The sequence below is a fragment of the Carassius auratus genome, chromosome 27 (genome assembly GCF_003368295.1).
Source record: "Carassius auratus strain Wakin chromosome 27, ASM336829v1, whole genome shotgun sequence".
Classification (NCBI taxonomy): domain Eukaryota; kingdom Metazoa; phylum Chordata; class Actinopteri; order Cypriniformes; family Cyprinidae; genus Carassius; species Carassius auratus.
The window spans coordinates 3,711,949-3,728,300 of NC_039269.1; the positions used below are offsets into that span (position 1 = coordinate 3,711,949).

At 36.2% G+C, this 16,352-nt stretch overlaps 1 protein-coding gene across 1 annotated transcript; it reads left to right on the plus strand.

Moving 5' to 3' along the window:
* Nucleotides 1–1,182: 1,182 nt before the first annotated feature.
* Nucleotides 1,183–15,839, plus strand: LOC113045127 (fibroblast growth factor 18-like). Its single transcript, XM_026205310.1, has 5 exons — nucleotides 1,183–2,147; nucleotides 2,327–2,363; nucleotides 6,762–6,933; nucleotides 13,147–13,253; nucleotides 14,408–15,839. The coding sequence occupies exons 1-5, from the start codon at nucleotides 2,116–2,118 to the stop codon at nucleotides 14,684–14,686; spliced, it is 627 nt and encodes a 208-aa protein (XP_026061095.1). The 5' UTR covers nucleotides 1,183–2,115; the 3' UTR covers nucleotides 14,687–15,839.
* Nucleotides 15,840–16,352: the final 513 nt, after the last annotated feature.

Here is a 16,352-nt window from a genome sequence, read left to right on the forward strand (position 1 = left end):
AAAAATGGCATGCAAACAAGAAAGAGCACATGCTAAAAGAAAAAAAAATAATCTCTAAGTCACTAAATAGAAATTCATTTGGTGTTAATGAAGTGTTATTTTTTTCCACTATACCTTCTTTTGGCATGTGCTGTTCTAGGCCAGACAAAGTTATTCATCTGATTCATAATAGATATATTGGACACCAACCCAGTCTGAGGTTGTTTGTAATCGTTAGCACAAGCAAAAACGCCAACTGTACTGTGTTGTTTTAAATCACATGCTCTGTTAGTTTTTAACCTTTAAAATAAATCTAAGCTGTGCTTTGTAAATTAATTCTGTGCAAATGATAGTCTACACTGGTAAAACATGTAAAAGCAGTAATGTAAATGTGTAAATGTTTCTTTTTTTCTCTGATTACAGCTGAGAAAAAGGGCTGTTGAGGGAATAACTTGCAGCTGGCAGGGGGCATGTTCAGAAGACCGTGTAAACACATTCACACCTCTGATGCATCTCAATGCCCAATGACTTATAGCACAATATTGAAAATTCGAGTTCGACCAGCACTTGCATTTCAATACCGTCTGAGAGGAATCAACAAACTCCACCAATAAAAACACTTTCAGCTTTGGGAAGTTGACAAACGAGCTGAAATGAGGGTAATCAGCGGATGGACATTTTATTTTAATACTTACTTTTTGTTGTGTCATCAACTACTACATCTTACGGATTTAATTTACACCTCCACCTCAGACAAATAAATTCTTTTTTTTTTTTTTTAATGAGAAGCCATTTACTAGCCATTAAATCATAACACAAAGATAGTGAGCCAGTGTCATAAGAAAATGTATAGATGTGATCAATATTCATAACAATTTAAAATGCATGCATATGTACAAAAATTATAAATACAATACATTTATATATAATTTTATATTATAATTATGTGTATAATATATCATTTATATATACATTTATACATAAATTAATGCAACTTTTAAATTCACTAAAATAGTTGTAGAGTATTGTTTTACAAAATATTTTTTAAACCATCATGGGCACAAAGATGAAATTTCTAAGAACTTGGCATGTGTTTAATACATAATTTTTGAATCATTTGTCCCTTTTTTATTATATCTGACATCCTTATTTGCGTTTGTAGTACGCATTTAAACTTTGAAGAAAAATAGTAAGTGAAACGCCTTTTTCTCACTACCCCATCAGATGAGAATTTGGTCATCTCAGCACCGCGTGTCTGGTTTTGTTAAACTGAAATGCACCTGTTTACGAGTTCCTATGTGGAATTCTCACAGATTCACATCAAACCGACGAAAGTGTTTAAGAAACTACAAGAAGTGCAAATGCAACTGTGTTCAGACAGAGGAAAGACGCATTCCGCGCACGATGGACTCTCTCCCAGATCACCCTATCAGGTGCAAAACCACTGACAGGTTTCCACCCACCACCAACCCAAAACCCCTCAGCGCGCTCCAACCCTCCTCGGCACACAGACAGACAGTCCCGTCCCCCGTCCCATCACTCAGCGCTCTTCCAGGATTCGCCACGGATCTGTGCGTCTTTTATGTAGCTACAAACGACTTGGATAACAGCGAAGCAACAACTGAAGAAGAAACTTATGAACGTAACTCATCTATCCTGACAGCTTGGACTTGTTAGGAACGTTTTCCTTTTCCAAACAATGGACACGGGAAGTTTGGAATGATCCACAAGGTGTGCACTTTCAGGTTACTTCGGCAGGTGCGAACGGAATCTATATTTTTATATCGCATACTGGATCAAGAATAAGCAGTAAAGATCGCGGATTGTTCACTGAGGAGGAGACACCGCGCTTTCTGACCAATTCAATCTTTGCGCGCTTTGGCGAGAGAGCGCAGCGCGCGCGGACCGCGGAGGAGCGGCGACACCACCGGGAACACACTGATTTGCGTTGATTCAGATCTTTTTCAAACAAGAAAGAGCCTCATGCTGCTTCCAGCGGCAGCTTTACACTTCCTTTATCTCTCTTTTCCTTGGGATTGCACTTCTCCTCCTGGATTTTGTGTGTGAGCCGGTGGCAGGGCTCCGCGCGGCACTTACTGAAGCGGCAAACGCTGGAAACAGGTGTATTTGACCAAGATGTCTGTTCTGCCGTCAAGGTTCATATACGTGTAAGGAATATTTTTCATAATCTCTTTGATTCACCTTGAGTTCATACATTCTTGCCAATAGAAGTCGCTCAAAGCCAGGTTTAAGATAAACTGCTACATTTTTATCTGGTGTAATTACTTGTGATTCACCTCCCTTACTTCCTCTCTCTCTCTCTCTCTCTCTCTCTCTCTCTCTCCAGGTGTTTACATTTTCTGGTCCTCTACTTCCAGCTGCAGGTAAGTCTGGCTGTTTCTCTGTCATCATGAATCTGGATTAAGGCAGGGATTATGAGGATGTGCCACCGGTGCGCAAACACAAAGCTTGTTTAATTTGTTGTTTTAAGTTTGAAAAACTGACGCATGGGAAATCAACACCCCAGAGGCTGTAAAATTAAAGAGAATCTTTGCATTTGTTGGTCTTGTCAGAGGAATTGGATTTCCTTTTCTCTAAAAGTCTGGGTTTTCCTTTTGGCTTTCTATTTTTATTTATTCTATTTCTTTTTTTTTTCTTTCTTTTTTTTGACCATGAATATAGTAATTTATAAAGAGTCATTAGTATTATAATAATGAGTTAGTAAACTAATGTGTTGACTGATTTAATGTTGAATACTAAAATAATCAATCAGTGCTTTTAAATTTTAGGAACTCAGTGACCTTTTAGTGGAGATGAAATGGATGTCTTTTTGTCTCTGTGTGTGGAATATTTATTTCTAGGATGACGATTTCCGATTGACGATAAAATTACATTTAAATTAAGTTAGTTACATATTAAATACAATTTAGATTAGGTTTACTAAAACCCACAAAAATGCATAAAACTTATATATATATATATATATATATATATATATATATATATATATATATATATATATATATATATATATATATATACACACACACACACACACACACACACACACACACACATATATATATATATATATATATATATATATATATATATACACAGTAAGTAAAGACATATATAGTGTACATCAACTTCAAAATTAATAGCTCTAAGGAGGCTAGGTGACTAAATAATTGTCATTATTTTTGTTCCTTTTAAAAGCTATTCATGTAAGACTAGCTGCAATCTCAGACTCTCCCAACACTTCGAGGAAGATGACTAATCCTTTGAATTCAACCGACATAGTATACCTAACACATAAGTCATTAAATATCTTCAGTTCCTCAAATCCTTCTTTACTGATAGATGTACATTCCTCACAAGGCGGGAACAGCCTAATGACAGCCTTTTTTTCTCCTGGCAAATGGGTCAAGGCATTGTGATTATAAAACTTACATCAGAATGTCGTAATAGAAAGGGGAGATCAGCGCTCAGACCAGGAATAAAAGCCACCGCTTTGAAGAAAACGAGACCCATGTTGGTTACATAATCTCATGCGTTCAGTTTTTTTCCAAAGCAGTTGGCACAAACAATGCTTTAGTGTGGCAGTGATGACAGTAGTACTTCTTTAGGTCATTGATAAACAGAGTATACGTATCACCTGCTTATACTGCTAACCATGGGCTTGGCTGTTGTTGTAGGTTCTCCCTGAGAAAACAAACAAAGTTGTTATTAAGGAGATGCAGTGAAAGACGGCGTGATAAGCACAGTTTAAGTGGCGGTGCACTGAAGCGTTGTTTCCTGAGATGCATCCTGCGCAGAGAGTGGTGTCTGCAGATAGGGCCTATCTGACATGCAAGACTGCTCGGGATGGGGCTGGGCTTTTGAAGTCGGGCTTTTGAGATTCGTTTGCCTAGGTAGGCTTTGAAGGGAGTTGGGCGGCGTGATAAAAATGTTTGGCCGTGGCTAGCTCCCTGCATAGGCATGCCCTCTGCCTTCCCGCTCCTGTCCGTACGCAACTGTCTACAAAACACACCTCTGTGTCTGACTAGATGGCCAGATTTCAGAAAAAAAATCCTTCCAAGGAGTGTGTTTGTGTTTGCTTTTTGTTAGTTGAAATTGGCTAAGAGCATAGGATTAACCTTCAGCGTTAAACTGAGTTGTTTTTGTCATAAAAGAGAGCTCAGCGTATATAATGATTCCTCTTTGAACGTAATCCATGTCTAGGAAAACAACGTAATATTTATAACAATGACTGAAAATAGTGCAGTTTATTTTTCTAGAAGAATTGAGATGACATTAGGAGATCCAGCTTGGACTAATATGTGTATAATTGTTGTTTTCAATGCATCAATACCACTTAACTATGTTGTGAAATGCCTTTTGGTTTGTTGAACCCTTAAGTGCATGTGTCCACTGCACTGGTCAGACCTTTAAATGTTATTTTTCATTATCAGGATTCATGATGACATTTTGCATCCAAACCACTATGAATTATTCCCTTCGACCTTTTCACATAATTTTATATGACTGCTCTTTTTGTATGTCATTGTGTGTTTTTTTTTGTTTGTTTTTTTTTTTTGTTATAGCATATATTAAAAAGTTATTTTCCATGTTTATATGCAGTATATATATTATATAATTTTTTTGATTTAGCAAGGATTTATTAAGTTGTTCCAAAGTGACAAGTAAAGACATTTATAATGTTATAAAATATTAGTATTTCAAATTAATGCTGTTCTTTTGAATGTTCTATTTACCAAAGAATCCTGAAAAATACGTCCCAATTGTCCTCCAAAACTATTAAGCAGAACAACATTAATAACAATTAGAATCATGACAACAGGAATGATGCTGAAAAATCAGTGTTGCATCACAAGAATAAATTACATTTGAAATTATACTAAACTAGAAAACAGTTGTTTTAAATTATAATAATGAAATAAGAATAATATTATAGTTTTTCCACAATATAACGTAACCTTGATGAGCATACGAAACTTCTTTCAAAAACTATAAAAATGGTAGTATCGGTATATTACACTTTTTATGTAGCTCTCTAAAAATTATCTAGGAAAAAAAAAGTGAATGATTACATCGTTTTGAAGTAAAAAAATAACTTTTGTGTGTGTGATAGTTTCTGTATTAATATGTTGATGTATTTCTGAACAGTCATGCATTCAGCATGAATATGGAAGTTTATTTCACAAAAAAAAGAAAAAAAAAAAGAAAAAAAAAAAAGCCGTGAGCTGCTTTCCCCCTCATGCTCCCTGAATATCATTAATTAGCCAAGGTTAAAATAACATGGAGTGGAAGCATGTAATGTGAGCGTAATTAACCACCTGAGAGAAGCCACAAAAAAGCTCATTACAGGATAATTACCCTTCGTTTCTGCTCGTGAGAGTAGTCTTGGCTGGGACTGAGATTCCAGGATTTTTAGAGGTATTTGTTTTCCTCACATATGGAAAGATGACAGAAGAGGAGGAGGAGCTAAGATGGGAGGATACTGGATGAGTGGTGGATTGGTGATTTTATATAAAGAATTTTTGATTATGCTAGTGCTTTGTCCGTGTGTACCAGTGCAGCAGTCTTCAGTTGTGTACATGCACTTCCCATACTTTGTGTGATTTAAGAGTGTGATTTTTACCTTAGGCAGATATTTGTTTGATGACAGAGTTGAATTTTGCAGGTGGACAATTGCTGGAGACTTGCTAGTGGAAATTGAAAACTTCACATCTTGGTGTAGCTACAGGCTCAGTGTATTCAGATGTTTTATTTAGTGTGTGTGTGTGTGTGTGTGTGTGTGTGAGAGAGAGAGAGAGAGAGAGAGAGAGAGAGAAAGCAAGAGTTGGGCACCAAAACATGCTGGAATCACTTTAATCTGAACTTTCATTGAATTTTTCATTGTTTGAAACTAAGTCAAGTCAATTTTATTAATATAGGATTTTGTATGACACAGTTATCACAATCTTTTTTTTTTTCAAATAGAAAAATCACTTTTCCTCTGAAACGACTACCACTGTTTTCTGGCATGTAATGGCCACTTTCAAGTCAATTCCCAATTAATGAAATTCCATCCTGTTGTTTCATATGATGAAAGTATAATCCAGTTGTTAATGCCATTTGATGCACAGAGGATTTTCTTTTCCCCAAAAATGCTAGTTAATGTTGTTTCTTTGAACTAAAACTTTACACATTGTATATTGTATAACCGCTTCCAAAAACTGGACTTTCTTTTTTTTTTTTTTTTTTTACTTTTTTTCAGGTTGGGGGGTTTCCCGTCTTGTCATGCTTGTGGTGTTCCCAGTCAAAAATGACTGGTCTACAAAAAGTAGTTTATAAATTGATCATTATGGAATTGGATTTAATCATTTCATGAACTTGTTTTCTTTCAATTAGCACAGGCTTTGAATTTCTTTTTTGGAACTGATTGATCTGAGCTCATGCACTTTAGTATTTTTTTAGTGAACATTTCCCAAATGGTTGAAAATTAGGCTTTTTTTTCTCCCAAAAATGTAGGTGCATAAGATCAGATCAGTGAGGACTATGACCAATCAGTTCTAAAAAGAAATACAAAACTTGTGCTAGTTAAAAATAAATAAATAAATCCAACATCATTGAGTATAATAAGAGATGTACAAGCTTTTTAAAAGGCCGGTCATTTTTGACCAGGAACACCACATTATGTAGAGGTTTTGCAGCACATTACAAGTGTTGAAATGCATGAAGTTGTAAAACTGAATCAAGAATTAGATCAACTCACTCTTTGTTCTTGCTGCTTCTAGGAATCTCACCAGAGTTCCGCAGACTTCCGGTTCTACATTAAGAACCAAACCAGAGACGATGTGAGTCGGAAGCAGGTGCGGATATATCAGCTCTACAGCCGAACCACTGGGAAACACGTGCAGATCCTGGGCAAGAAGATCAACGCCAATGGAGACGATGGGGGCAAGTACGGTACGGGAGTGTTCCTGTGCTCTGAATAAACCACCCACCAGAACCCGTAACATTTTATTTAGTGTATGGTCTGCTGTTGAGCATGTGAGGTAGAATAATTTAAAGGGATATTTCAACCAAAAATGACATTTCGGTCAATATTTACTCACCCTTGTGTCATTCCAAACCTGTATGACTTTGTTTCTTTTGATAAACATAAATGGGGGAGTTATTAAGACTGCACTGGTTACTCTTTTCCATGCACTTGCAATGACTGAGGCTCTTAAAAAGATGCAAAAAAAAATCACAGAGTTTAATAAATGTGGTATTATAATAGTAGGCCATATAACTATTTTCATGCATATCAAATTCTGCTTAAGGTCTATGTTCAGGTTACAGCCATATTCTGAATACAATATATGCAAACATATGTACACAACATTTCTGTTTACTATGTTTACATAACATATATTTATTCTATGGGTGGGAATTTGAGGAACCAGAATATTCTTAAACTGAATAGGGCAATCAGATTGTGGAATAACTCAAGTATAATCAAAATATTACACGATTCATATCGGAATATTTGTGTGCATGTGAGTGTATTTAGTGAGTTGAATTTGAGAACTTAATCAGTCTGATTCATCTCTGGATGAACTATCCCTTTAACTATCTTATATATTCTTGTGTTGCATGGTTTCAAGTCTTCCTAAATGGCTGTGAGTGCGCTTCAATCAGTTTTCTGATAATTATGTAAAGCTTCAGAATCATTAAAGCTGCCACTTGCATTTTAATTGATTAAATTATTAGGCTAATTTAACTAATGATTCCACTTAGATCAAGTGTTTAATACTCTCCGTTAGCTCCATTAAACTAATTTTACCATGTTTAAATACCATATTTCCCCAGATCAGGGTAGATAATTCCATCTAGGCCTGCTAATTTCGTTATCTAAGATGAACTTCTTCTCTTTAACATCCAACCTGGGCTGTTATTAATCAAAATGTATCAAAAGTATAAACAAAACAAAAACCACAGAACTGATGGGCAGCGTGCCCCAGTGGTACGAGTGTGAGAACAGAGCCTCGAACTGAAGATAAACACACTGAATTCTGCTCTTAACTTTGTCGATTGATAGAAGCATGTTTATAGTTCAGTCTTGTGCTCGGCTGTGTCAGTTAGAGCTGTTCAACATGAAGATTCCACAACAGACATGACTCCATAAACCTTTAGTCCTGGATTCCTATACCTGCATAATCCCGTTTCTTATGTAGTCTTATAATCCTTTGAATTTCTAGTGCTCGGCTTCTGTTTGTTTCTTCTTGTGTGGAGTTTTATTCTTATGCCTGTGCTTAACTGTAATGTGAGTGAAGTGAAATGATTTAATGTGAGCTGAATTTTTGTTCATTTTGTGTCACATTGGATGCAGGATTAAGAATATTGGATTTTAAAAGCACAGGCACCTAAAATTTATAATTCTGTTGATATTTTCTAACCTACATGTTGGTCCAAACTTGTATGACTTTCTTTATTTAGTGCAACTTTATAGAATTCAAGACAATTTCCTCTGAAAATCTTGATCTATTGATCTAAATACGTGAAAGTTCATGTGAGAAGTATTTACGTCTGATTTGTGAATGAATTCAATAGATTTTGAGCAACATGAGGGCGAGTAAATGATCATAGATCATAGATTTTATTTTTGGGTGAGCTATCACTTTGATTCACTGTTAATTTAGACATTGATGGTGATGATGTTTTATGGTTGTGTTTCAGGGTTGTGTTCGGAATTGTCATCTTACAATCTTCAAATATCTGTGCCATTAAACTGCATGAAATCAGAAGCTGACCTAAATGAAAATTGTTACCATGGAAGCAGACAGTGTATGCTTGTGTTTGGTATAGCGTCCCTTGTGGCAATGTTGAGAATTCGACATGTGCTTGCCTGAAAACAATCAAAATAAAAAAGATATTGTATAAATATTTAATTTGCCTGCATGCCATGTGACCATTAACTGATATCTGAGTACCGTGAACATGCCAATGTGTTATTAAATTACTAAAACATCAATTTAAAATCTTAAGTGGACAAAAAAAGTTTGAGGATCCCTCTGTTGCACTGTGAATAATAGCATTTGAACACAAAACACGACAGCTTGTGGAAGGAAGCTTTGTTTAACCGTGTCTGCATTCAGAGAGTTGTGTTTTGATCTTTAATGCTCAGCATTCAGTATTTGATTATGGGAAAGTCAGCAATGTTAAGTAATTATTTAGCAGGATTAGATCAAATTTGTAATTTATTCTCATGTTAAATTGGGATCTAGTGTTTTTCGTCAGTGCTGGTAGTGTTCCTGTAGCTCAATTGGTAGAGCATTGTGTTATAAAGCGCAAGGTTGAGGGTTCGATTCCCCGGGAACAGATGATAGGTAAAAATGTATATCCTGAATGCAGTGTAAGTTGCTTTGGATAAAAGCGTCTGCTAGATGCATAGATTTAATTTCAAATGTCATTTAATGTTCTTTAGTCAACTGACATTTATAGCAGTGTGAGCTATTGTTTGCTTTTCAGCAAGTGTTTACAGCAGTACTGTTGTTGTTTACTGCTTGAAAGTGTTAGTGTTTGGTTAAGCTGTGCAGTATTGGCTAAGAAAGATCCTCTATACCTGTGTTAACATGAGAGGAGGCAGATCCAGGTAAACCCCTGCACCTGGCACCTGTGAACTCCATGACACACACACACACACACACACACACACACACACTGTGCTCCTCTGTGTCAGCTTCACCCTGTTCTTGCTGTCCTGTCAACGTTAATAGGTCTCTTTTAATAATTCCATTCAAAAAAAAAGAAAAAGAAAAGGAGAGCAGAGCCTGAAAAATGTCTTCTGTTTCACCCCTGTTTGGGTTAATAAAACATTCATATTACTGAAGGTCAGTGTGTCCCGTTGGCATCTGTGCTTTAATATTAATAAGCTGCACCGGTAAGAAATCAGCTGGTGTGAGAGATACACAGATGGTGGGCTGACTGCTTTAAGCATTCAGTTTTTAGGTACAGAGTTGATTTAAATACGGGAATATTTGCTGTATTTTTCAGGCATATCTTCCAAAACGTCACGCTCTTGTTCAAAGGGTCCGCGCCGCTGAGGAGTGGGATCTTTCCCACCCTCATTTGATCTTAAGTGCCCTGCCTGGATTAGTCGTTCCTCTCATGTTGCCCCAGGCTGTTTTGAGAGGGGACAGTTTTGGTGTTGCTCTCTAAGCCTCTCTGCTTTGAGCACCTTTGAATAGCCCAGTGTGTTCAACAAATGGATCATCCTAACTTTTTGATTGAGTGAACATGAACAAAAGGCAAGTGGAAACCCAATCCATGGGGATCTGAACTGCTCCAAGGAGTTTGGCAGATTGCTTCCCCCCAAGAGAGGGACCCTTAACAAAGGTGGTTACAGAGAGAAAGAGAGAGAGTTGGGTGTTTAGGGGGAGTGAAGGAGCTGTAGTGTATGATGAATCATTACATTTCTCTCTTTTTTTTATAGTTTGCATGCCAAATGTATATCTTTTGAATAAAAAGTATGTTATATAATGTACTAAATACTACATGAAGTAGTATTTTTTTTTCTCACACAGCTACATAAAAAAACTAATAGAGAGAGAGAGACAGAAATGTCATTAAAAAGTAAAACAAATTTATGGGAAATTGTCATTAAGATAATGTAAAAAATAAAATCAAACAATGAAAAATAAAACAATTCAATTCAGGTTTATTTGTATAGTGCTTTTTGTGATACAAATCATTGCAAAGCAACTTTATTAAAAAAAATGGTTTCTACAATATTTAGTAGTAGCTTATAAGTGGTGATCAGTTTATGTGCAAATGATTTTCAGAATTTTGAGAAAAAAATTATACAAGACATAGTCATCCCGACGATGAACACTATTAACAGCAATTATAATGTGACTGTATAGTAAGTAGCAATATTTGTTAGTTCTGTATGTTGTTTCAGTGTTAGCATCATCTGGGGTCCTCTGAGGGGTTGACATCATCTCTTCTCAGGTGTTCTGGATCCAGACTGGAGCTTGTGTAAATCTTAGTTACCACGGGATGTAAATGGCGTGGCAAAACAGAGAAACAAATAGAGACATCATTAGCGTAGCTGCTGTTACGACAAAGTAAAATTAATTAGTTTAACCCAAGCTAAAGAAAAAGAATACGCATTTGATCAGATATAACAGCACTCACAAATTATGAGATGCATTATTCGAATGCTTGGCAAAAGAAATGCGTTTTTAATCTAGATTTAAACAGAGAGAGTGTGTCTGAATCCCGAACATTATCAGGAAGGCTATTCCAGAGTTTGGGAGCTAAATGCAAAAAACCTCAACCTCCTTTAGTGGACTTTGCTATCCTAGGAACTACCAAAAGTCCAGCGTTTTGTGACCTTAGGGAGCGTAATGGGTTGTAGCGTGGTATGAGACTAGTTAGGTACACAGGAGCTAAACCATTTAGGGTCTTATAGGTAAGTAATAATAATCTGTAACTGATAAGGAACTTAATAGGTAGCCAATGCAGAAACTGTAAGGACTCTTTGCATTTTGGACTACCTGTAGCTTGTTTATTGAAGATGCTGGACAACCACTAAGAAGTGCATTACAATAGTCCAGTCTAGAGGTCATAAATGCATGCACTAGCTTTTCTGCATCAGAAACAGATAACATGTTTCGTAGCTTGTTTCTTAGATGGAAGAATGCTGTTTTTGTAACATGGGAAATTTGGTTTTCAAAACACAAGTTGCTGTCTAAAGCCCTATTCAGACAGGACTAGTTTTACAGGGGGTTGTTAGAGGAATCTGTGTTTCACAGACATGCTTGGTGATTTCAATCCTGGGCAATATTTTATTTCACAAAGTGTTTCCTTGTGTTTTTTGGCCAACGTGAATTACTGTAGATGCTCTTACTGCACGCATGTTTGATATATTTGCTTCCCGGTAAAGAAATAATAATAATAAAAATACTTAAAAAAAATAAAAATCAAGAGCCAGATCACGTAAACTGTTAATACCGGCTATTGTAATATCAGCATCAGTTAAGATTACTCACGTTCATTTATGCACTCAGTTACATAATGTTTTAATTACAGATGTACCTTTATAAAAATTAGACACTACTACTACAAAAAAAAGGAAAACAAGTTAAACTAAAGAAACCACACAGTTTTGCTATACTAGCCCTTTAGTATTTAGTATTTATTGTTTAATAATACTAATGGTAATCATTCCGAATTACTATATGCAATGCAAGCATACAGAGCGCGTGATCTCTGCGAAGCCCAAATGCACAAAACAGACCCTCCCACATATTTAATTAACACGGAGATGTTAGTCCCGTCAGGATTGGTACATGAAAATCGTGGACGCCAGGTGGTAAGAATCAAAACTCAAATGTAGTTTAGAAAACTAGTCCCGTCCAAATATGGGCCTTATATAACACCCAGATTTTTGACTGTAGAGTAAGTAACAGTACATACGTCTAGTTGCAAACTGTAGTCTACTAGATTCTGTGTACTGATTTTTGTTCCAATAAGTAATATCTCTGTCTTATCCAAATTTAATAGGAGAAATTTACACTCTGTTAGCTTAGATAATTTATAATTTTAATCTTGTCTCGTTGATATATATAGTTGAGTATCATCAGCATAACAGTGGAAACTAATTCTGTATTTTCTAATAATATTACCAAGGGGCAACATGTATATTGAAAATAGAAGAGGACCTAGGATAGATCCTTGTGGCACTCCATATTTTACTGCTGATAAATGAGATGACTCCCCATTTAAATAAACAAAATGGTAGTGATTGGACAGGTAGGATCTAAACCATCTTAGAGCCTGCCCTTGAATACCTGTATAGTTTTGTAATCGAGCTTTGAGTATGTCATGGTCTATGGTGTCGAACGCAGCACTAAGATCAAGTAAAACAAGCAATGAGATGCAGCCTTGATCTGACGCAAGAAGCAAGTCATTTGTAATTTTAAAAATCTAAACATACAATGGCAATGAAGTCTGTATTATTCTGTTCTGTTCTGTTCTGTTTTGTGTTCATATAAACAAGGAGTGTTCTTAACAGATTCACCCAAATATACTATTTTTAGAAATGTATATTTAACAAATATATTTTTATTCTGTGAGCATCATATTTTCTTCATGAACCCTAAGTAAACTTTGTTTTATTTTTACCTGCAGCTCTACTTGTTGTGGAGACGGAGACATTCGGGAGTCACATTAGAATAAAAGGGAAAGAGAGCGGATACTACATCTGCATGAACAAGAATGGCAAAATTATTGGAAAGGTATGTTTACTTTCAGATATTGGAATTTAAAATATCAGGTTCAATGCGATTTGCTGTTCACACTGTCTTGCAAAAAAAAAAAAAAAAAGAAAAAAAAAAAACACAACAACAACAACCTGGTATAAAAACAAGTTTGGCCCACATTAAACTGTGATATGAATGTAACAAGAAATTGTTTTCGGTTCCTGTGTGTATGCTTTTGATTTATGCATGGACTAATGTATATTTGCAGTTATGAATATGATTACTCGTGTATTGCATGTTTAGCATATGTCAACTTGATGTATGATTTTGTAGTTGGGAGCAAAACCACTGCCACTGTAACCAACTCATGATGGTTACATAATGGAGCCAGTCAACACATATTTTCATACCATCTATTTAAACAAAAGTGAAGTATTGAGGCTAGTTGTTTGAAGTTAAAATTGTCCTTTTTTCCAAGTTCTTGTAACTCCCATTCCACAAACAAATCTAAGTGGAAAGACCACCATCACCTACATTTGCCATGAATGGGACATTACGTGCTTGACTGGCTTGTTTTGAACTGCCCCTAAGTTGAAGGGCACAATTATTGTGTCTTTTTGGCAGAAGCTGGTCATTCTTTTAAAAACATTGTGCTTTGTAAGATAGGTAGGCGTCCTTACAAACAATAGGTTTATAGTAGGTGTGTGAACTGCTTTTAGTCAAACTTTGAAAACATTTTGAGATGCATATATTGTGAAATTATAATAAATAGAGTTTAAAAAAGAGGGGGCTTTCAAAAATTTCCTCACTCAGTGGATTATCGAGTATATTGGATTATAGTTATATATGTTTATTAATCACTCTCTAAATTAGTTGATTCTGACTGGTCAGTCATTCTGCAGTCAAGTATCCCCCCCATATTTTATTTTATTTTGTGTTTAGCTAGCTAATAAGTGGTATAATATGCGGAAGCTTGTCATTATTGCTGACACTATGCTGTTGTGTTTTATTTTATTTTATGGGAAATATGGTGTGTTGTTGGGTGTGTTGTTGACAGATTGACCTACCTATATATATATTTTACGTCTATAACCATCCCGTTGTCATGAACTTTGAGAAAAATATTTTATGTTAGGGTTCATGTTTTGTATACTGTTTTTCTGACATTTCATCTCACCTTTTCTTCTCAGCCCAATGGGGATAACCAAGAGTGTGTCTTTGTGGAAGAATTTTTGGAGAACAACTACACGGCGCTGGTCTCAGCCAAGTACAAAGGCTGGTATTTGGGTTTCAACCGAAAGGGTCGACCCAAGAAAGGATCCAAGACCACGCAAACGCAACAGGAAGTGCATTTCATGAAGCGCCACCCCAAAGGAAAAGCGGACCCTCTGGAGGAGTTCCGTTTCACGACGGTAACGAAGCGGACACGAAGGGCACGACGTTTAAAACCCAACCCCAAAACGAACTGAGACATTGAGGATGAGTACGAACTGCTCCCTGAGGACAAAACGTGCTTCTTTTCTTACAAACACCTTAATCTAATTCGAAACAGGAGAAGGAAGAAGACACAAATAAACAATGGCTACGGAAAAGAGACAAAATCTTAAAAAAATGTTGAAAGATGTTTTATTTTTATATTTCAGAAGTGTCAAGTTTCTCCCAGCTGTTGAATGTGGGTCTTTTTTTAAAATGTAATATTGGCGTCTGTTATTTTATTTATACTGGATTAACTAAGGATGACCTATAAGGTACTAGTGTCTCCTGCTTTGACACGACTAAATCTCCGGAATAGCGTCAAGAGCAAACCGCACCACCTGGGAAACCTTTTATTTTCATTTCTGTTGCCCCCAACAACAAGGATCCTGTACTTTCCACTGAAATAAGGGCTGTCATGGAGACGCAGCGAGAGAGCGATAACAGAGTCATGTGACCTTTGCAGGCCTCCATAGGTAAACGTGAAGCTTTGAGTGCAATATTTTGAAGAGCCTCTCTGTCAGATGCCTTTCTAGTCTGAACGGACCCCAGGCCTTCTGTCGGGCCGAATGCGCAGAACGCTTCAATAATTTTTTCAGCTCAGATCGATGTACTTTGACTAGCCAGATATCAGCTTTAACTGTGGTAGTAGTGAGTGTAGACCACCAGACGTGAGCCTGGATATGAAGGGACTGGAATAAGGTTCGGGGAATAGCCCTAATGCTCTACATTTGGGTCATGCATACTTGCTGTTTATGCGTAACCCTAAATGTTAGCTACCAAAATACGTTATGCAAAATCCGGTATGATGCATTGCTCTCAACGTCCCGGACACTCAACAAGTGTCGGATTTTGACTACTTTCAGGTCATTCAGCCAATGAAATCAGTCCGCCTGACAATCAGTCATGTCTTTTGTGTTCTAGAATGCTTTCTCTCAGTTCTAGATGGTTTGAGACTACAGACGCTGGACTCCAGCCAGTGTTGGTGAGGTTGACTCTCCATATGGGTCTAGCTGTAGTATACACTCGTCTATATACTCATGGTCTGTCAGACATTACTAACAATCATGCCACTCGTACGATTAAATAAATGTATGCAAAAATTATAATTTTATTACTATTATAAAATATTTATTGCCTTTCTCTGTAAATATGATTTGATGAATTTATTTGACCTCTGTTAATAATAATAAAAAGAGGACTATGTATGGAAAATTTATATATGTTATGCCTGTTTTTGTGTGTATTTCTAGCAATATTGCAGTGCTAGAAACATTACATATTACCTACCAGCTCCTGTAGACAGATGTAGTGTGGTGTGTTGGTCAAAAGACAATTTTCAGACTAATGTTTTATCGAAAACAACTTATTCATATTCTGAGTTTGGAAACACCCAATAATGTGCTGTAATGTTCCTCAATTTTGACAGGTTCAGTATATATTCTGATTTTAAGCATACAATTATTTATGCATTTATCAGAAAACAGGGTTTAATATCTTAAGTCAGGGTGCTTCTTTAGTAAATGTAAATATGCTGATTTAAGAATGTATTTGTACAGGAAAAAGAATTACAGAATCATTCATTCGTTCATTCATTCATTCATTCATTCATTCAATGCACGTTTTGTATTGAAACCAATGAAAAACTATGGAGCAAATTCA